At 38.9% G+C, this 19,908-nt stretch overlaps 2 protein-coding genes across 3 annotated transcripts in view; both read right to left on the reverse strand.

Moving 5' to 3' along the window:
• Positions 1-12,498, reverse strand: part of vps35l (VPS35 endosomal protein sorting factor like) — a 33,533-nt gene extending 21,035 nt beyond the window's left edge. Inside the window, exons 1-8 of the mRNA XM_079594465.1 lie at positions 12,407-12,498; positions 11,860-11,959; positions 11,283-11,459; positions 9,481-9,597; positions 9,371-9,395; positions 8,417-8,493; positions 8,195-8,323; positions 6,914-6,998 (exon numbers count right to left, since the gene is read on the reverse strand). Coding sequence (XP_079450591.1) covers positions 6,914-6,998; positions 8,195-8,323; positions 8,417-8,493; positions 9,371-9,395; positions 9,481-9,597; positions 11,283-11,459; positions 11,860-11,959; positions 12,407-12,423 — 727 coding nt within the window. The 5' untranslated portion in view covers positions 12,424-12,498. The remainder of the gene's footprint in view (positions 1-6,913; positions 6,999-8,194; positions 8,324-8,416; positions 8,494-9,370; positions 9,396-9,480; positions 9,598-11,282; positions 11,460-11,859; positions 11,960-12,406) is intronic.
• Positions 12,499-16,376: 3,878 nt separating this feature from the next.
• The window catches only part of raraa (retinoic acid receptor, alpha a), a 163,627-nt gene continuing 160,095 nt past the window's right edge, over positions 16,377-19,908 (reverse strand). For both annotated transcript variants that reach the window (XM_079596331.1, XM_079596332.1), the window contains 3 exons: positions 19,559-19,763; positions 17,461-17,619; positions 16,377-17,354 (listed from right to left, as the gene is read on the reverse strand). In XM_079596331.1, the coding sequence (XP_079452457.1) occupies positions 17,152-17,354; positions 17,461-17,619; positions 19,559-19,763 (567 nt within the window). In that variant the 3' untranslated portion in view covers positions 16,377-17,151. The remainder of the gene's footprint in view (positions 17,355-17,460; positions 17,620-19,558; positions 19,764-19,908) is intronic.

Genomic DNA, 19,908 nt, shown 5'->3' on the forward strand with positions numbered 1-19,908 from the left:
CCCCCACTTTTGTCAAAAGTAACACACTTCCTGCTGCCAGTTGGTGGCGCTATAACTTTGACTCACATTAGTTACATCCATGTGATCGCTCTCTTACAACAAACACGCTACTGAAGTTTCATCAAGATCAATTAATGTATGAAGACGTTATAACACATCGTGTTTCTCTTTTCTCGCCATAATTTTGTTTCCTCGCCACGGCCAAACTGTTCGAGATATCAAAAATCCGTCAGCAATTTAGTATCCTCAATGTCTTGACGTCATGCTGACCGAGTTTGGTTGCGATTGGATGAATTTTCTAGAAAGAGTGTTTCAAATTCCAGGGGCATGCGTTTTCATACCACCCACAATAGCCGACTTCCTGTTGGGCTGGCGTAAAACTTAGAGCACGAAAGTTGTTCGGCCAGATGAGATCTAAATGTGTACCGAGTTTCATATTATTACATGCAAGCGTGTTTGATATACGGACAAGTGTTTGAATCCCATTCCAGGGGGCGCTGTCGAGCCCCCCTGCCACGCCCGGGTACCAGCTTCAGCCGCGGGTTCTGACCTGTGTGCAAAATTTCAAGAGTTTTCGAGCACACAGCAGAGAAAGGGTTAAACTAAACTAGCCCCCCTCCTCACACACACACACATACACAGATCCCCCCCTCCCCACCCCACACAGACAGACACACACGCACAGAATGCCAGAGAGACAGAGAGAGACACAATTCACATTCAAACCACAATATCTGACTTTCTGTTGGTCGGAGCTAATGACTGTAAATTAGAAAGTTGTTCGGCTTGATAAGATCAAAACACACGCTGAGTTTTGTAACTGTAGGTAAAACTATAACTAAGTTATAACACACTTTATGCATCCTTTTCTCGCCATAAATTCGTTTCCTCGCCACGGCCAAACCGTTCGAGATATCAAAAATCCGTCCGCAATTTAGCATCCTCCATGTCTTGACTTCATGCTGACCGAGTTTGGTGAAGATCAAATTAAATTTCTTGGAGGAGTATATAAAATTCCATGGGCGTGCGTTTTCATACAACCCATAATAGCCGACTTCCTGTTGGGCTGGCGTAAAACTTAGAGCACGAAAGTTGTTCGGCCCGATGAGATCTATATGTGTACCGAGTTTCATACTAATTCATGCAATATTCAGTTTGATATAGGGACCAAGTTTTCGGACCACGTTCAAGGGGGCGCTGTTGAGCCCCCCTGCCACGCCCGGGTACCAGCTTCAGGCCGGCCCTGATGGCCGCAGGTTCTGACCTGTGTGCAAAGTTTCAAGAGTTTTCGAGCACGTTAAGGGCCCCAAAAGTGCCCGAGAAGTCCCACACAGCAGAGAAAGGGTTAAAATAAAGCCCCCCTCCTCTCTCACACACACAGACACTGAGAGAGACTGGCAAAATTCCCATCAAATCACATTCAAACCAAAATATCTGACTTCCTGTTGGTCGGAGCTAATGACTGTAAATTAGAAAGTTGTCCGGCTCGGGGAGATAAATATAAATACCGATTTTTGTTACTGTAGGTAAAACTAATACCCCATTTTTGACTAAAGGTGGCGCTACTGAGCCCCTTACCACGCCCGTTTCTGAAACTTCACACATGCCTAGTACCTAATAAATCTGATATGCATGTTGAGTTTCATGCAATTTGAAGCATGTTAAGAGCCTCAAATGCACCCAAAAAGAATATAAAAGTTTAAAGCGTTGCCATGGCAACAGTATTTAACATATCAATAATTCTTTCACAGGTCTACATCTGCCGTGTGTTTACATTATACACATAAAGTTTGAAGCAAATCGGGTAAAAATAAGAGGGTGAATTCAAAGCATTTTGAAAGTGACAAACTTCCTGCTGCCAGTTGGTGGCGCTATAACTTTGACTCACAATAGTCACATCCATGTGATCGGCCTCTTACAACGAACACACTGCTGAAGTTTCATCAAGATCAATTAATGTATGAGGATGTTATAACACACTTCCTGTTTCCAATATTCGCCATAAATTCGTTTCCTCGCCACGGCCAAACCGTTCGAGATATCAAAAATCTCCTCGCAATTTATCATCCTCCATGTCTTGACTTCATGCACACCGAGTTTCGTGGTGATTGGTTGAATCGTCTAGGAGGAGTACTTTAAATTCCATTGCATGTGTTTTTTAAACTACGCCAAATAGCCGACTTCCTGTTGGGCTGGGGTAAAAAGTCAGAGCACGAAGGATATATGAACCGATGAGATCTATAAGTGTACCGAGTTTCATATTATTACACGCAAGCGTGTTTGATTTATGGACCAAGTTTTCGGACCGCGTTCCAGGGGGCGCTGTCGAGCCCCCCTGCCACGCCCGGGTACCAGCTTCAGTCCGGCTCTAATGGCCGCAGGTTCTGACATTTGTGCAAAGTTTCAAGAGTTTTTGAGCACGTTAAGGCCCCCAAAAGTGCCCAAAAGGTAGTAATATAATAATAATAATAGAGAAGAATAATCCGGAGGAAAACAATAGGGCCTTCGCCTTTTCAAGGCTTGGGCCCTAAATATAGCTGCAAGCAGCGATTACGGGCCCAAGCCGGTGGCACCGCCACCCCGGTGCCTTTAGTTGCACTAAAGGCTCCAGGGTGGCGGTGCCACCGGCTTGGGCCCTCCATCGCTGCTTGCAGCTATATTTATTTATATATATATATATATATATATATATATATATATATATATATAAACCGCCACCCCGGTGCCTTTAGGGTTCTTGTGCACAACGGGCAATAACGTATCTCCGCTTTAGAGCTTGCCTCAGTGTGGGTTCTGCAAAAGTGCGCATCGAGGGCGTGAGCACCGTTCTAAAACCTAAAATGAAAAATTAGACACCCTACAGTTTTATGGACTTAACGGACACATGAAATCAGCAGCCATTGTAAGTACACAAGACCAAAAATTCATATGAAGTGTGGTATATATATATATTAAATTTTTTAAAGGACAGGACAGATCATTTGACTTGCCTGACCTGATTAGAACAGTGAAAAAATAAAAATAAAAAATGGGTTGTGCAAAAAGGGGCATTTTTTGCTAGATTTTTTAAAAAGTTTAAATATATCAAAACAGAAAGATTTTTTTACATTTAAAAGCGTGCAATGAAAAACAGGAATAGGGGAGGGGAATGACCGACAGAGAGAGACAGAGAACTTTTGAAACTAAAAAAATAACATCCTAACTTTGACAGAAAGTAGTCTTTGATAATGTTTAAATATACATAAAAATGCAGCATTGAATTAATTGAAATTAGTGTACTTTAAAACACTTGTTTAAAAGAAAAAAAACACATTTATACATAGTATAAAACACTAGATGGCACAATATACCTATTTTTAATAGTCTTTCTGCCCCCCTCCCCACACAGACAAACACAGGAGGGGCTGTCTGTGTGTGTGGCTGCGATGTCAAGATTGCAGTGTGTGTGTGTGTGTGTGTGTGTGTGTGTGTGTGTGTGTGTGTGTGTGTGTGTGTGTGTGTGTGTGTGTGTGTGTGTGTGTGTGTGTGTGTGTGTGTACGAGGATCGATCGAAAAATGGAGACATAAAAACATACTCCGTCATTTTGTTCATACAGGACATCATTCAAACTGCTAAGTGTTTCCTTATATTTGTGTACACTCGCAATAAAACACAACATTGTGATTTTGTTAAACTATAAACTCTTGTCAAACTGTAACATACAAATGTCACCCAACCAAAATCACACACACACACACACACACACACACACACAACAATGTTGACTGTTTTTGTTCTGTTTCAGCAGCGAAAATAGTTAAACAAAGATCACAGCAGAACCATCGCGCATCTCAATGTTTTTTCATTAGTGAATGATTCCGCATTTTGAAAGAATCGCTTGACTCAAAGATTCAATGATCAATCCATAAAGATCTGTGTCATTCATGAATGATTCAGTCGTTCGAACGACTCGTTTGAACGAATGAATCAATGACTCGCTCATTAAGACGGTCGTGTTTTTTCATTAGTGAATGATACCGCATTTTGAAAGAATCGCTTGACTCAAAGATTCAATGATCAATCCATAAAGATCTGTGTCATTCATGAATGACTCAGTCGTTCGAACGACTCGTTTGAACGAATGAATCAATAACTCGCTCATTAAGACGGTCGCCTGGCGACACCTATAGGAGGTTTAGTGTTATGTTTAAAAGTAGCCTTTCATTCTTTGCAACGATCGTTAATTAACTTATATTTAAAACAATCTTATAACATTATTTAATGCATTGTTATTTTTAAGTGTAAAATATTTAATTTGATCAGCCACAGGGTAGGCTAACAGTCCTATAGTGTCTTATTATTCTAAATAATTTAATTTATTGATCAAATTTAGAAATTAAAAATGAACTATGAAGCATACATTTAATAAGAGTAGGGTGTGACTAGGTATAGATATTACAATATACAGATATTCAAATATAGTGGGCACTAGCCTATTAAAACCTGAACGTGTCCGCTTAATAAATCGTGAGCTGAATGAGTCACAGCAAAGATCAGCACAAGGAGTCCAATTTCATTAATCATGGGTGAAAAGCTGACTGAAAAGATTAAGAATAATAGGCTATTGAACACGCAATTCAAGCAATCCCACCCCCGAAATGGCGCTATGTTTAAAATTAAACTAAATGCTCACGGCTGCACGGGCAATAACGCGTTCACGGCGAGGAACGAGCAGAACAGAGTGAATGTGTTTTAGTCCATTCATACTGGACGTCCAGTACTTACTTTGGCTTTTAAGTTAGCGATTTAAAAGCCCCCGCTTTAATTGCACATCGATTAACCGGTAGGAAAATATTCTAACAGTCACTATTTATATAGATACAATATACAATGGGCCTACCCGATTTTGACCACAAGAGGGCAGTATTGCCCTATGTATGACTTATTTTTTGACTAAAAAGTGCATTCTGGCTGTTTTTTAACTTATACATAATTCTTAAATTGAAATAAAAGAACAAAATGGGTTTAGTTCTGATAATTGTATACTTTTATATAGAAATAAATGGTGTATAATAAATTTTTTAGAAGATATGAGGCTTTTAGTGTTTCCTTTTTTGGACATTACTTTAATCCCTCGCCATAGCAAAACCGTTTGAGATATTTAATATCCGTTCACAATTTAGCATCTTTAATGTATTTTCATCATGTTGAAAAAGTTTGGTGTGAATAAAATAAACCACCGCTAAAAACTCGGAGTCTAAAATATACCAAAACTCACATTCAAACCAAAATATCTGACTTCTTGTTGGTCGGAGCTAATGACTGTAAATTAGAAAGTTGTCCGGATCGAAGAGAAGAATATACGTACCGAGTTTGGTTACTGTAGGTAAAACTAATACCCCATTTTTGACTAAAGGTGGCGCTACTGAGCCCCTTACCACGCCCGTTTCTGAAACTTCGCACAAGTGTACTAGGCAATAAATGTCAAATGCATGTTGAGTTTCATGCAATTTGAAGCATGTTAAGAGCCTCAAATGCATCCAAAAAGAATATAAAAGTTTAAAGCGTTGCCATGGCGACAGTATTAAAGATATCAATAATCCTTTCACAGGTCTACATCTGTCGTGTGTTTACATTATACAGATGAAGTTTGAAGCAAATCGGGTAAAAATAAGAGGGTGAATTCAAAGCATTTTGAAAGTGACACACTTCCTGCTGCCAGTTGGTGGCGCTATAACTTTGACTCACAATAGTCACATCCATGTGATCGGCCTCTTACAGCGAACACACTGCTGAAGTTTCATCAAGGTCAGTTAATGTATGAGGATGTTATAACACACTTCCTGTTTCCAATATTCGCCATAAATTCGTTTCCTCGCCACGGCCAAACCGTTCGAGATATCAAAAATCCCCTCGCAATTTATCATCCTCCATGTCTTGACTTCATGCACACCGAGTTTCGTGGTGATTGGTTGAATCGTCTAGGAGGAGTATTTTAAATTCCATTGCATGTGTTTTTTAAACTACGCCAAATAGCCGACTTCCTGTTGGGCTGGGGTAAAAAGTCAGAGCACGAAGGATATATGAACCGATGAGATCTATAAGTGTACCGAGTTTCATATTATTACACGCAAGCGTGTTTGATTTATGGACCAAGTTTTCGGACCGCGTTCCAGGGGGCGCTGTCGAGCCCCCCTGCCACGCCCGGGTACCAGCTTCAATCCGGCTCTAATGGCCGCGGGTTCTGACATTTGTGCAAAGTTTCAAGAGTTTTTGAGCACGTTAAGGCCCCCAAAAGTGCCCAAAAGGTAGTAATATAATAATAATAGTTAAGAAGAATAATCCGGAGGAAAACAATAGGGCCTTCGCCTTTTCAAGGCTTGGGCCCTAATAATAGTTAAGAAGAATAATCCGGAGGAAAACAATAGGGCCTTCGCCTTTTCAAGGCTTGGGCCCTAATAATCCGAAGGAAAACAATAGGGCCTTCGCCTTTTCAAGGCTTGGGCCCTAAAAAACACTGGATAGTTTTTATTGTAAAAATTAAATACAGACTAATGCTTACAATTAAAGTTACAAAAGTAATTCAGTCAAGAGCAACGAGACAGACAGCAGCAGGTTTATTAGGCTGCTGTCACTTTAAGAGCTAATACACTGATCTAATGTACTGTTACAAACCATGCTAACTATTTACGCTCCAAAACTGATACCCATCATCAAGACAGGCATTTTGACATCATTTTGTATGTATTTGGGCGTTTAAGCGCAAAAAGCCAAGAAAAAAAGGCAACGCGCAGCTGTTATCGGTGTATCGATACTGCAGAAAAGCAGTATTGGAAATGTTTCATAAAATTCAGCATCGATACATATCGAAATATTGATATTTTTGACAACACTAGAACAATCAAAAAGATTATTATCATAAGCAACTCTTACCAAACGTGTCCAGGATATCTGTGATGAGAACAAACTTGCTGGGGTAGAACTGAATTACTGATGTATCAGAGAGCAGCTTGGAGCACTGAGACACAAAAATAATGTGAGGAAAAGTTATTACATTTTGATAGATATTATGATATTTCTTTCTTTCTTTTGTATAACATGCACTGATTATTTCATCCACAAGAAGACCAGAAATGTGTATAAAAATGAACAGACTTAATTTAAAATGTATGTTGACTTAAAAGGGGCATGACATGGATTTTTTTTATTAGATTTTAGTATGTCCCTTGGTGTTCACTTACAGTATAATGTTAAAAAAGTTGTTTTGCACAGAAAAAAAATATATATATATATATGAGTGAGTGACTGAGTGAGTGAGTGAGTGAGTGAGTGAGTGAGTGAGTGAGTGAGTGAGTGAGTGAGTGAGTGAGTGAGTGAGTGAGTGAGTGAGTGAGTGAGTGAGTGAGTGAGTGAGTGAGTGAGTGAGTGAGTGAGTGAGTGAGTGAGTGACTGACTGACTGACTGACTGACTGACTGACTGACTGACTGACTGACTGACTGACTGACTGACTGACTGACTGACTGACTGACTGACTGACTGACTGACTGAGTGAGAGTGGAAAAACTATTATTTTCAACCTTCATTCTGCGATCCGGGACACCACTAAAATAAACTAACCACTTGTTTCCTATGCTGAGATCCTTCTGAAGTCTGTGCAGAGACGCAAACGAGCAGCTTAAATTGGACACGACAAAGCGAACGCTCTTTCACTCTTCCATTTGTCCTGTTGATAACAGACTCAAGCGTGTGGATACGTCAGAAAGAGAATGTGCATCTGTATACTGTATCCAGTGTAGACAGCATCAGTGATTATGATGGGTTCTATTTGTTTTTGACACGTCACGACGCTCACATCCAGTGTAGGCAAATGTCAGCCGTTAAGCGACTGAATGACAGTGGGCGGGGCCTATGGTGTGATGATGTATAATTTTGTCAATGTCTTGCTCTGGAGGCAGTCAGATGCAAATGTATTGGCCCGTTTGACATCACATATCCCGCAATATCAAAACGAGACGTTTTTGGTGCTTGATTTAATTAAATGCTTTGTTTATAATGAGGAGGAAGTTTTAAGCTATGGAACTTGTAGGATGTTTTAATATTTCAAAGTTCTCTTATATGTCAAAAGATCAAGGCAAATTTGATTTCTCATGTCATGACCCCTTTAAAATGTCATTTGTGTGTGCACTGTTGGTTTGTGTTCACAGTCCTCAGACCTGGATGACGATTTTCAGGGCTTTGACTTTCTGGTCTGAACCCCAGGCCTCCTTCAGAGACTGGTTGAGCTCTTCAATGCGGTTCACATACTCCTGCTGGGACAGGTTCAACAGCTCCCTCTGTGAGCCCTGAGCGCACACACAATACACACACAGCACATTCATAAACACGTCTAGCAAAGACATACACGACAGCACAAGGCTTCTCCGGATGAGACCCACCTCCTCGAGGTCGTCCAGCTCCTCCAGACGAGTGCGCACCTTCTCTGACACGGCTGAGCTGGGACTGGATGCTTTACCTTAACACAAGTCAAACTATGTGTAAAAAATATTGTACAGAATGTTGCTGATGCCACTGTCATGTGATATGTTAGTTTCTCAGCACTGGTCAGGATGGGTCAATAAAGCCTAATCGATCTAGCCTATGTGACGTGGTTGTGTATGATTTGGCAATAGCCTTATACGCTGGTCAAAGTCGGGCCGACTCCCCGAATGTTTTAGGCATGTTTAAACATTATCAGGAGGTGGGGAGGTGCTCGTAACGCACTCGGCTCATCTCGTAATTCCTCTCACACTGCGAGCCACAACCATACGAATATCAACGATTTCCACGCGATTTCTCTCGAGTGAAAAAAATCGGTGAGCTCGTATGTCAGAAAAAAAAAATCACACCGTGTACGGCCGGCTTAATTTAGTAATGGATTTATATTTGCTAACTATTTTATAGAGATAGCAACAGTTGTTTTTCTGTCAGATACCGCTCCTGAATTATTTATTTTAAAAAATGCAATAAACTAGATTATTCATTGATTATTCATTTGAAAATTAATGTCAATCCTAAATCATTTACAAAATAAATTAATAATAATAATTAAAACTTAATGAATAATAAAAAATAAAAAGATTATTGATTTAGAAAGATTTATATCAGGCCCTAATCCTCTATGTGTTATATAATATATATATATATATGTATTTAGAAACTTAAAAATTAATGTCAGGTACCAAACCTCAATTATTTATTAAAAATAAAATTCATTGACTTAGACATTTGAAAATTAACGAAGGCGTAATAAGGATTTGATTTTGAGCTGTCAAGCCACCTGGAATAACAACAACTAGAACAGCTACAAACCAAGAACCAATAAAAAGAGTCTTCAAAACCGATGAACTCACTCTTGTCTGAGCCCATGAAGAGGTTCTGTAAGAGAAATAAAAGCTTCATTAATGTCTGTCAAAAGTGAAAAGTCACAGGGTGAGTAGGAGCTGTAAACTTCTGCACCTACTATAGACAGTTTCTCTGTGGTGGTGAATCGAGACAGGATCTCTCCACGTTTAGATGACCACGGCTCAAAGTCTAAGCCCACTTCCTCCTCTTTCTCCTGCCGTTTCCGCCCCAACTCCTAAAACAAAATAGTAAAAAGTGAATAAGACCATATTTAACGAACGTTTGATGCGTGTTCACAGCCACATATTTATTTTGTAAAAAAAATTTTTTTTATTTTTTTTATTGTGAAGTTATAATAACAAAAACCAACAACATCTGGATTGCCTCAGTCAGCAAATACTTACAAAATAATGATTATAAACATAAATGACAATATTCACAGTTGTTTTATAGATCCGATAATTCACCACAGGAGAAGAAAATAGAAAGAAAGAAATACAAGGGGAACAGCCACATAATTATGAGACTATTTCCAATATATGTACAAACATAAAGGTGCAGTAAGCGATTTCTGAGAAACACAGTTGATATTTGAAATCAACCCAAAAACAAACTTCATTGCTCTGCCCCCAAAATGCACAAACACAATGCATGAGTGGATGTCTCTTTAAACTACAGGAGCTGCTTAACCCTTTAGAACCGGCTGTGTCGTCGCCGATACATACCAGCAAGCTGTATTCATTTTACCGTAACTCTTCAACCGTTTGCACTATCAAAACTATTCAAATTGCCCCTAGTAGACAACATGCGCTTTTCGGCAATTTACGGCTTATTACGGTAATTTCATGCTTTCAGTCAGCAAATGACAGCAGCTTTCTGGCAGAGCGGGAAGGAATGATTTGAACCGAGAGATACGAAGCGCGGCAGGTGTGTTTTGGATTGCATAAAATAATAAAAGAAACGAACAAATACATGGCGAATGAAGTGGTAGACAGCAGAAGAGGGGATTGGGATGATTTTTGATTAAACTTGAGAGGAGGATGGACGTTACTCTTTCACGTATCTTAGCATGTGGTGTGTGCGTGCCTATGAATGCATGCATTTGTATGTGCGTGTATGAAAAAAGGTGTCCTAAATTAAAACTATGCAACCCAATGTCACAAAAAATACTTGTATATATGTATTATAGTTCATTTTTCATTTGTTTCGTTCGTTCGTGATTTTTTTTTACTAAATAAAAATCTGTAAATTTAGTCTCGTTTTTCTTTTTTTTCTTTTTCTATTTACAAACTCACCACACGCAATATTGGTCAATAACTGTAATTTGTTGAAAGCTAATCTTTTTCTGAAAAAGATGACAACTTGCACATGAAGATAGCACATTGTTTTAGAATTTTACAGTCAGAAAATCGAAATAGGTGAAAAACACCTATTTCTAAAGGGTTAAAGACATCAGCCATGTGTGGAACAACCTGATGGGCTTCATATGAGCTCACTGGACTTCTCTTCCTGTATATTGAGGCACGGCATTAACATTGCCAAAGAACTGGCATGCAGAAAGTGTCTGCTCAATGTGGACTCACGCAGAAAGGCCTTCAATTCGGAGACAGACAACTTCAAGCTCATACGGAGCTGGATCTCATCCTGCCCGACCTGCTCTAGAACCGAGCGCAGTGCTGAACTGATTAAAATTCAGTGATACTCAATAAAACCATAGGATTCTTTGAAGTACCTTTGAAACATAGGTACTATATAGTAATCATTGAATTTCATGGTATGCATGTACTGTAAGTACTATGTTATTTCCATCCGATACTACCACTACACAAGTGCTTTTTTTATAGGGGTACTAGAGCACATTTAGGATTTTAATAATACTTCAACTGGTGTGTGTATGTGTATGAGGTTTGTTAATTTTACCCCAGCAGAGATGCTGTGTGGTAGAGTTGGGGTCTCAGATGCCGCAGCGAAGAGAGACAGCGGGTCGGTCCCATCCAGCATAGAGCTGAGTGGATCCAGAGCCACAGAACTAGAGGAAGAAGATGTAGAGGAGGTGCTGCCTTTCCGCCCCCCACGCCGAGATTTAGAATCTGTCACCTGAAAAGAAAACAGTTATTTACCAAACTTATGACTGAAATAACTTGTTCATGAAGTTACTTTTGTCCAAATCATTTTACAATACACTTATTACAAATTCAGCCTTCTTGGAGCAACCAGAGGTTTGGTGTTTTGGTCAAGAATACACTGAAGCATAATTATTGTTACACAGCAGCATTATTAGACATCAGTTAATTGCTTGTATATGAACAAATAGACACTCAGACTAATAGAAATTGAAGGAATATAGCCTAAATATATATGTATGGAATTATTTACACAATATAAAAAAAGGTTCTAAAGTATTAATGATTAACATACTCAAAACCTGTTTACTTGAAGAGGACTAAACCTGTAATAATAAGTGAACAGTATTATTTTATATTAAATAAAACTGTACCGTGATGGCTTTGAGTGGATGATAGTCACTGAACTCCACTGCTGAACCCTCCAAATGACACCCCTGCCATTCACTCTCATATTTACGGCCCCGAGAGTGCCTGTGCAAAACACACATAAAGCTGTCATATTGATAATCATATTAATGCTAGATATGATTGAAGTACAATAAATTGTGCAAAAGGTACTTCTGGGCATATCACCATAATATCATTGATGTGTTTGATTGATGGACATTATGACCAAAACGTGGTATTATCATGGTACAAATACAATACCACAATATTCTTTGCAATAGCTTTAAATACTCATTTATGTGTAGCAGTACTCACTCACTATCATGGCAGTTTCAAAATGACATGGTATCAAGAGTCATACCATCACTGTGCTGTCATAACTACACTTCCTTCTAGTCTACAACAATGCTTAATCGCTAGTACAGATATATTACAATGTGCATATTCTTCATTATTCCCCTATTCATTAACATTACGTCGCGTTAGAGTTTGATAGCGTCAAAAACGTTTTAAAATGTAAACATTTCTTACCACTGAACTGAAGCCATGTTCAATCAGTGTCATGTGATGCCGAAGTGTTCGAGATAAGAGTCTTCTGTCATAATAAAAGTCACCACGTACTCAAAGTTGTACCTCATCTGAGGCTGATGTAGCCTATTTCACAGTAAAAATGTACATTTCAACGAGAGAGAATAATAATAATAACAATACGTTCACAATACGTGTTCATTCATCTGAAATATATTTTAGAGCATTTTCTCATCTGCAAAATGTCTCTAAAATGTTCCCTGACCGATGTTAAACGCTTAGGAAATTTCTTTAAAATGTTCATAATTTTCTCAGTAAATCTACTTTCATTAAATAAAAATGGACAATTCTTGTATTGCCGTATTTATCCATGCACATCTTTATTCTATATATTAATTAATTAATGTGTCCTCGTAATCTTTAAGAAAAATAACTTCCACTTGCAGTGACATCTTATCCGTTGGAGTCCTCTCAAATCATCTCTTCACAGGTGTTGGGGCATCTGAAGTCTGGAACAATGGAATAATTGATTGAAAAGTAAATTTGTGGAACAAAAGCAAATCCTCATCATCCTGTCTTGAAGTGAAGCAAAGCTTCAAGATTTGTATTTTTTATGTCTGTTAGCTTTGAAGTGAATGACCGGGCGCTTTCGAAACATGCTTAGTGAAGCTTTGAAACTTTTGCGAATAATTTGCTCCGAACCAGTGATTCGAAGCACGTATCAAACTGCAAAGTCACATGATTTCAGTAAACAAGGCTTCATTACGTCTTGAAACATTTAGAAATAGCCAATATCAAAATGTCCACATGGTTAGGGGCCTGAGATTTTTCTGATCTCAAATAAATTTGATAAAATATGACATAGCTAATAAAGAGATTAGATATTTATTATTTAGGCTAATTAGATAGTTTGTTAATTTCATTTAATAGATTTCACCTTCAATAACAAATTTGCAATTGGTTTGTAAAAGGTGATTTTATGCATGTTTGAGCTGCATGTACACTGTTCTGACCAGCAGGCGTCAGCAGCGTGTGGATTTTCAAGCACTTTGAAACAGTGAATATCATTTTGCGAAGCAATTGGATCAAGTGATTGAAAGCTTCAAAAAGCTTTGTTTCTCTAATCACTAAAGCTAACATGTTAGTGTACACTTAAATTTGACTAACATAAATTTGATATACAGTATACTTACTGTAACATTTATAGTCACAGACCAAAAATAAGGGTAGGCCTACTCATGGGGGGCTTTCACACTGGAGGAACATTTTCATAGTTCCTATAACTATTAGCAGAAGTAGGCTACCCACTTTTTGATTTAGATAGCAGCTTCCCAAGGACCAGGTTAGCAAAGTATAAAAAAGAGCTGGCCAGAAGAGCGCACAGCCTGTGTTTGATCAATGTATCTGCATAAAAATCAAACAGGGCACAAAGAATGAAGTCTGTCTTCGTGCGAGTCAATATAGAGGTTTGACAGGGTGGGCAGCTCAAACGAGAGCGCACTAGACGCTCCTGACATGACCTTAGGCGTAAGTAACAAAGGTTAGCTGTTGTGGGAAGAAGGAGGCGGGAACTGGCGAACGTTCAACGGCGATTTGACAGCATCCTTAGATCCAAAGATTCTGGCTTAAACGAAGGTTCACACATGGCTCCGAAACGACAATCAGGTCCCATGACGGCACCACTGATTTTGTATCGGGCCTAAGAAGCTGAGCCCCTTTAAGGAATCGAACGGCAAGAAGGTGTGCCCTCACAAGCCGACATAGACACCAAATACACTTTCAACGTGGAATGGGAGCGACCTTCCTCTAACAATTCCTGCAAAAAAGTCGGTATCCCCGCAATTGACCCTTTGCATGGATCTTGAATGACAGGCGATCTGCCCAATTATACTTCGCCATCTGCCATTTTGTCCGACAAAGCAGTCAGGAGAGTTAGTAGATTAACAAGGGAGGATTTGAACTTGAAAAGAGGAGTGTACCGACGCCTTTCCGCGGTAACGGTTACAACACCATTCCTTCTTATGTTCATTCATGTTTATTTGATGCTATAAATTAACTAGAAGGAAGAGATTATCGTTTCATGAGCAGCTTTAACTGAGGATCTACAGCGATCTGTCGGACACATTAAAGAGCCTCAAAACGGTATTTATTGTTTACATTTCTTAAAAAAAAGACCAAATTTGAAAGGTGAGACTTTGTTTAATATCAAAAGTAACCCAAAAGTAACCTCGTCTGTCCTGTCTGTCAGCGCGTGTCAGTGTCCTCTCTGCTCCGTGATGTATTTTTCACTGCGTGAGAACATGGTGTGGCGTGAGAGCAGCGTAGCTTGTCGGACATAGCAACAGTAACTAAAGGGACCGTTCGTCTTTGCGAACGGTCAATTGGGCACTGCGGGGATAAAGACCTTTGCCTGCACCAAATATGTGCTACTTCAACGCATAACCCTTGTCGACGGTGCCCTATGACTATGTATTGTGGCCACGACATTGATTGGGAGCCCCGCTGCTATAAGATTCTCCCTCTCAGCGGGTAGGCCCATAGAAACAACAACTCTGGCTGAGGGACAGCAGGTCCCTGCATAGGGGAAGACAGACACTATGGTGTCCCTGACTGCAATGTCATGATGTTTTCTGGTCAGCGAACACATGATACGCACATGAGGGCGGACCCTTCTTTCCCGACTCGCCTATTGGTTAGGCAGTCTGTGTTGGCCCGGGTCCCCAAGCACTGGGCTTATGAATGTGGTGTTTTGGTTTACTAGTAGCATGGCAAAGAGCTGAAGAATGAGGGAAACTGTACATGCGACCGATTTGTGGGCAGGTAGGACCCCCCACGACAGCATGGCCTTTCACGTGTGAATAAATGGCTGCATCCGAAAAACTGGCATCCGAGCAAATGGCGCGATATCCCATAGTTATGTGTTGTACCGAGTGAATCGACTGAATGGGACTGCCTTTTGGGTGGACTAAATCAGCTCCTACTTAAGAGAAGGGTTGAACCCAGCACAATATTAGAAATTGCCAGTAATTTAAGAATGCATTCGCCATTTTTAAAATGCAGTGTAAACACACAGTTTATAGTCTATATATTTACTCCATAAATTTTGCCTATATATTTACTCCAAGAACATGGAATGATAGATAGACTGAAGCCGAAGTCCAGGCACTTCTCAACCTTTATGCTAAAAAGGAAATCCAACATGTCTTTAAAGTGAACAAGTGAAACATGATTATGTATTTCTGCTCAGCTAGCGACATTGGACATCAACCACACGGCAAATGCTATAACACTTTTTCGTATACCGTTTACTTTCTTTGTATTAGAGCTCTAATAACGTAATAGATAGAAATGTTAAACAGATCATAAACTAATGAAAATGGAGAAAGGGAAGTGTTGAGTGCTCAGGCTTTCGCATTCTCAGAGCCGTCAAAACAAAAGTCCACCGCGCCATTAAAATAAAAGTCCTGCACAACAACCAGAGCAGCAGGACGTACAGTAAGTAAGCACTTACGTCACTTCAGAGTTCCAACTGGCGGTGCAAATTCAACCAGGAAAATACCCCTAGTGAAAAATGTATTTCTCAGGGGACTGCCCTGGTGGCTAGTTCCTATAACTAAGGCCCTATAACTAACTGGTGCAAAAGTCCTTACGGTTGTGACCTACTTTTTGTCCAATGAAATGCTCAAATGAATGTCCCAATATACTTCAAGCAAATTTTAAAATTTAAAGAACGAACTGTGTGGCATAATTTCAAACAAATTCTGGCCAAAAGTGTTTTTGTAGTCAGCGCAAACTTTTTTGAAAACTGTAATATTATATACATCTTTTTAGATTAATTTGTTTACTCAGTTCGACAAGGCCAGACACAAGAAAAACAGTAGGCTATACTACTGCACAACTTTTTACGGTAGAACTCCTGTTTACCCCTGAAGAACGAAGAACAACTTTGCAGAGAACTTTGAGAAATCTTATTGATGCAAGAACCTTTTCGGTATTTTATTTCAGAAATATTAAGCAAAACACAGTGTAATAAAATATGGTATGAAATGAATCCTTGAGGTATTTGCTAGTAGCTTAAAGACAAGAGCAAGAAGAACACATTACACAAATAGTTTGTTGCGACCATTTTTATATCTTCTGTGCACAGTTTTGTGAGTGAAAATTAATAATCTTTTCAATGTTTTTTTTTTCTCCATGAAAAACATCATCATCAGTCTGAAATAAAACAATTCACTCTTTGCCCTTTCATAGGCATAAAGAGGAAAAAGTGAGGAAATACATTTGCATCTTTACATCAAGTCCATGTTTCATTCAGTTCTCAATCACAATCATTCCATGTTTTCTCTCTATATATTTATAATATATATATTTTTTTTAGTTTGTAGGAAATCAGTCTCTGGTCATTGGAAACACAAGTCCCAGGCCATAAGAATCGGAAACAGAAGAAAAAGTCCTTTAATTCCTTCTATACGTTTGTCCATTCAATCTTGCACTCTTTTGTCTTCACCCTCCAGCGGTCTTCCTCCCTTCATCCAAAGGGAAATCGAGGAGGAATACAATCACAGTCTGATCTGAGGAAAGAAAACAACAAAATTCCGGCGACACACCTTTGATTCCCCCTTTAGTCTCTGAGGAACACGGGCAGAGGGGCGGCAATATGAGCGCGTGCTTTTGAACGTTTCTGCTGTCGTGTCGCGGAGGGCACACAGTAGTCGATAAGTGGCTGACGATGACGGCAATGATGGTTGTCATGGCGACTGCGTGGGTGGGCTGCTCTGGGCGGAGCTTGGAGAAAGGGAGGGGCTACAACTGCCTGGAGGGGCGCCGGCGGCCCGTGAACTGACCCCGCCTGAGGAACTCTCCAAACCCTCAGAGTTCTCCAACATCTCCTGAATGAGAGGAGGCATGGAGCCAGGAATCTCCATCTTCAGGGTGATCACACGCTCCGCCCCTGAGAGAGATGAAAAATGTATTTAGTTTGCAAGTAGTCACACTTGTGTTTTTCTCATAGTCTAGGAAAACAAAAGAGTAGGATTATGCGAGTGAATTTGACTCACCCTTGGCACTGATGCTCCTCAGGTCGGTAATCTTCATCAGCATCTTGGGAAACATGTGAGGTTTGTGCGGCCTCCTGTTCCTCACGTAGATCTTCAGTGCTTCCAGAAGCGGTTCCTGCAGTACATCCACCTTATCGGCTTCTTCCAGGTCCTGCCGATCTGCACAAACCATTCATATTCAGCTCACAGGCTTGTGGTATGAGAGCTTATATCACAAATGCAGCAAATATTGGAGATGGTGAATCTCATGAAACCTGTGAAAAATGTTCAGGGCTGCGTTTCCCAAAAGCATCGAAATCCGAAGTAGATCATAGAACAATTTGATACCAATGGTTTCTAAGATCAACTTAGCTCACAAGGCTTTTGGGAAATGCAGCCCAGGTCACTTTCATCCCAATATCAAAAGAAAAGAAAAGAAAAGAAAAGAAAAGAAAAGAAAAGAAAAGAAAAAAATTGCCTAGTGCCGTTTGACTTTTTGGCATTGTGACATTATCTGTATAACACTCAATAGCATTTTCTCCAACAAACATGAATGAAAATAAATAAATAAAAATAATTAAAACCTAGAAAATATTAATATTAAATAATATACATTATATGAAACCTTTATGCTGTTATATTATTGAAATAGCGAAATATCTATAAAATCTTTTTAGTATGTATTTTACAGCCTTTAATTATGATCATTTTAAGAGAAAATTACTTTTACTGTAAAAATAAATGTAATATTTGTACATTTAATATTTAAAAATATTATGTAAAAATGTATATTGTATACTACTGTTAAATATTATTCAAAGTATTTATATACTCTTAGTGTTATTGTAAAGCCTTTAATTATGACGATTTTAGTGTAAAATATTCTTGACTTTAAAATGAATGCATGTAAATGGAACACATTTTCTTAACGCAAAATGCTGCTTTGAAACAATCTATATTGCTAAAAGCGCTATATAAATGAAGGTGACTTGACTTGACTTTGCAGATCTGAAATTGGTTGGTTGTCATGTGTTTTAATGAATTATACTTTCTAAAGGTGTGTTCAATGAATAAATTAGTATTATAATGTATAATAACTGTGGTTACAAATATCCATAAGACCATGCAATGCATTATAAGGTGCATTACAAGGCATAATTACTGCATTAAAAATACTTTTATAATGCCTTATTTATAAAGTTTCTAGTTAAAAATGACCCGGACATGTTTACATGAGATTCACCCTTTTAAACAACCTCATTTCTTTTTTCATACACAGTATTTCTCTGAACAACATAAGTGCAATACCACCATCACACACTGTGTGGCACTAGAGGTCCATGTAGCAAAAGACATGAGACACTTGGTGTGTCTGGAATAGCCAATGAATATATATATATAAATGATCAAAAAGACCTATTTTATTTGTCGAACTAGAACAACCATACTACTGTTTTAAATATTTATAATTGCAGTTATTCTGTTTAAGAAAAGGTATACAGTATTTAGTGTACCCTTATCTGGGGTCTAAGATCACTGATATTAAAACTTTTATATTGTGTATTTACATTTTTACATATGTGTAAATATGTAATATGTAATGTTTACATATTTACATATGTGACCCTGGACCACAAAATCAGTCATTAGTCACGGGTATTTTTGTGACAATACACAACAATACATTGTATGGGTCAAATTTATCGATTTTTCTTTTATGGCAAAAATCATTAGGATATTAAGTAAAGATCATGTTCCATGAAGATATTTTTGTAAATTTCCTACCGTAAATATAAAAAAAATATATATTTTTGTGAGTGAATGCAGCACAATCGCGAACATAAATGGACAATTTTAAAGGAGATTTTCTCAATGTTTAGATTTTTTTGCACCCTCAAATGCCAGGTTTTCAAATAGTTGTATCTCGACTAAATATTGCCCTATCCTAACAACCATACATCAACGGAAAGCTTATTTATTCGGCTTTCAGATTATGTATAATTCTCAATTTCAGAAAATGTACCCATGTGACTGGTTTTGTGGTCCAAGGTCTAACAGTCTATTTAACAGGTGTAAAACTGTAAGTCAGAATACTGTGTGTGTGCGTGTGTGTGTGTACCTCCACACAGCAGGCATATAGCACTGAGCAGTCCCGTCTCGGCGTCGTCCATCTCTAGCGGTATTAGCTGACTGGCGAAGGCGAACACCAGGTCTGTTAGCGGACCGAAGCCAGCGTTGTGCATCTGCGTTCGGTTCAGCGTTAACCCGTCAGAGAAAGTCATGGTGTCTTGATCAGGCGTGTAGCGGGTACAGATCCTCAAAATCTAAAAGCAGTGACACAGAGAGTGTTGGACTTAACTCTGCATATTAAACTGGGATGAGAGAAATTCTACAGTGGTGGATAGTGGAGAAAGTTCATGGATCAACCTTTGTGAAAAAGTAGTGCACTTTAGCATACTTTTAAAAAAG

This window comes from Phoxinus phoxinus, assembly GCF_949152265.1.
Source record: "Phoxinus phoxinus genome assembly, chromosome: 21".
In the NCBI taxonomy this organism is placed as follows: domain Eukaryota; kingdom Metazoa; phylum Chordata; class Actinopteri; order Cypriniformes; family Leuciscidae; genus Phoxinus; species Phoxinus phoxinus.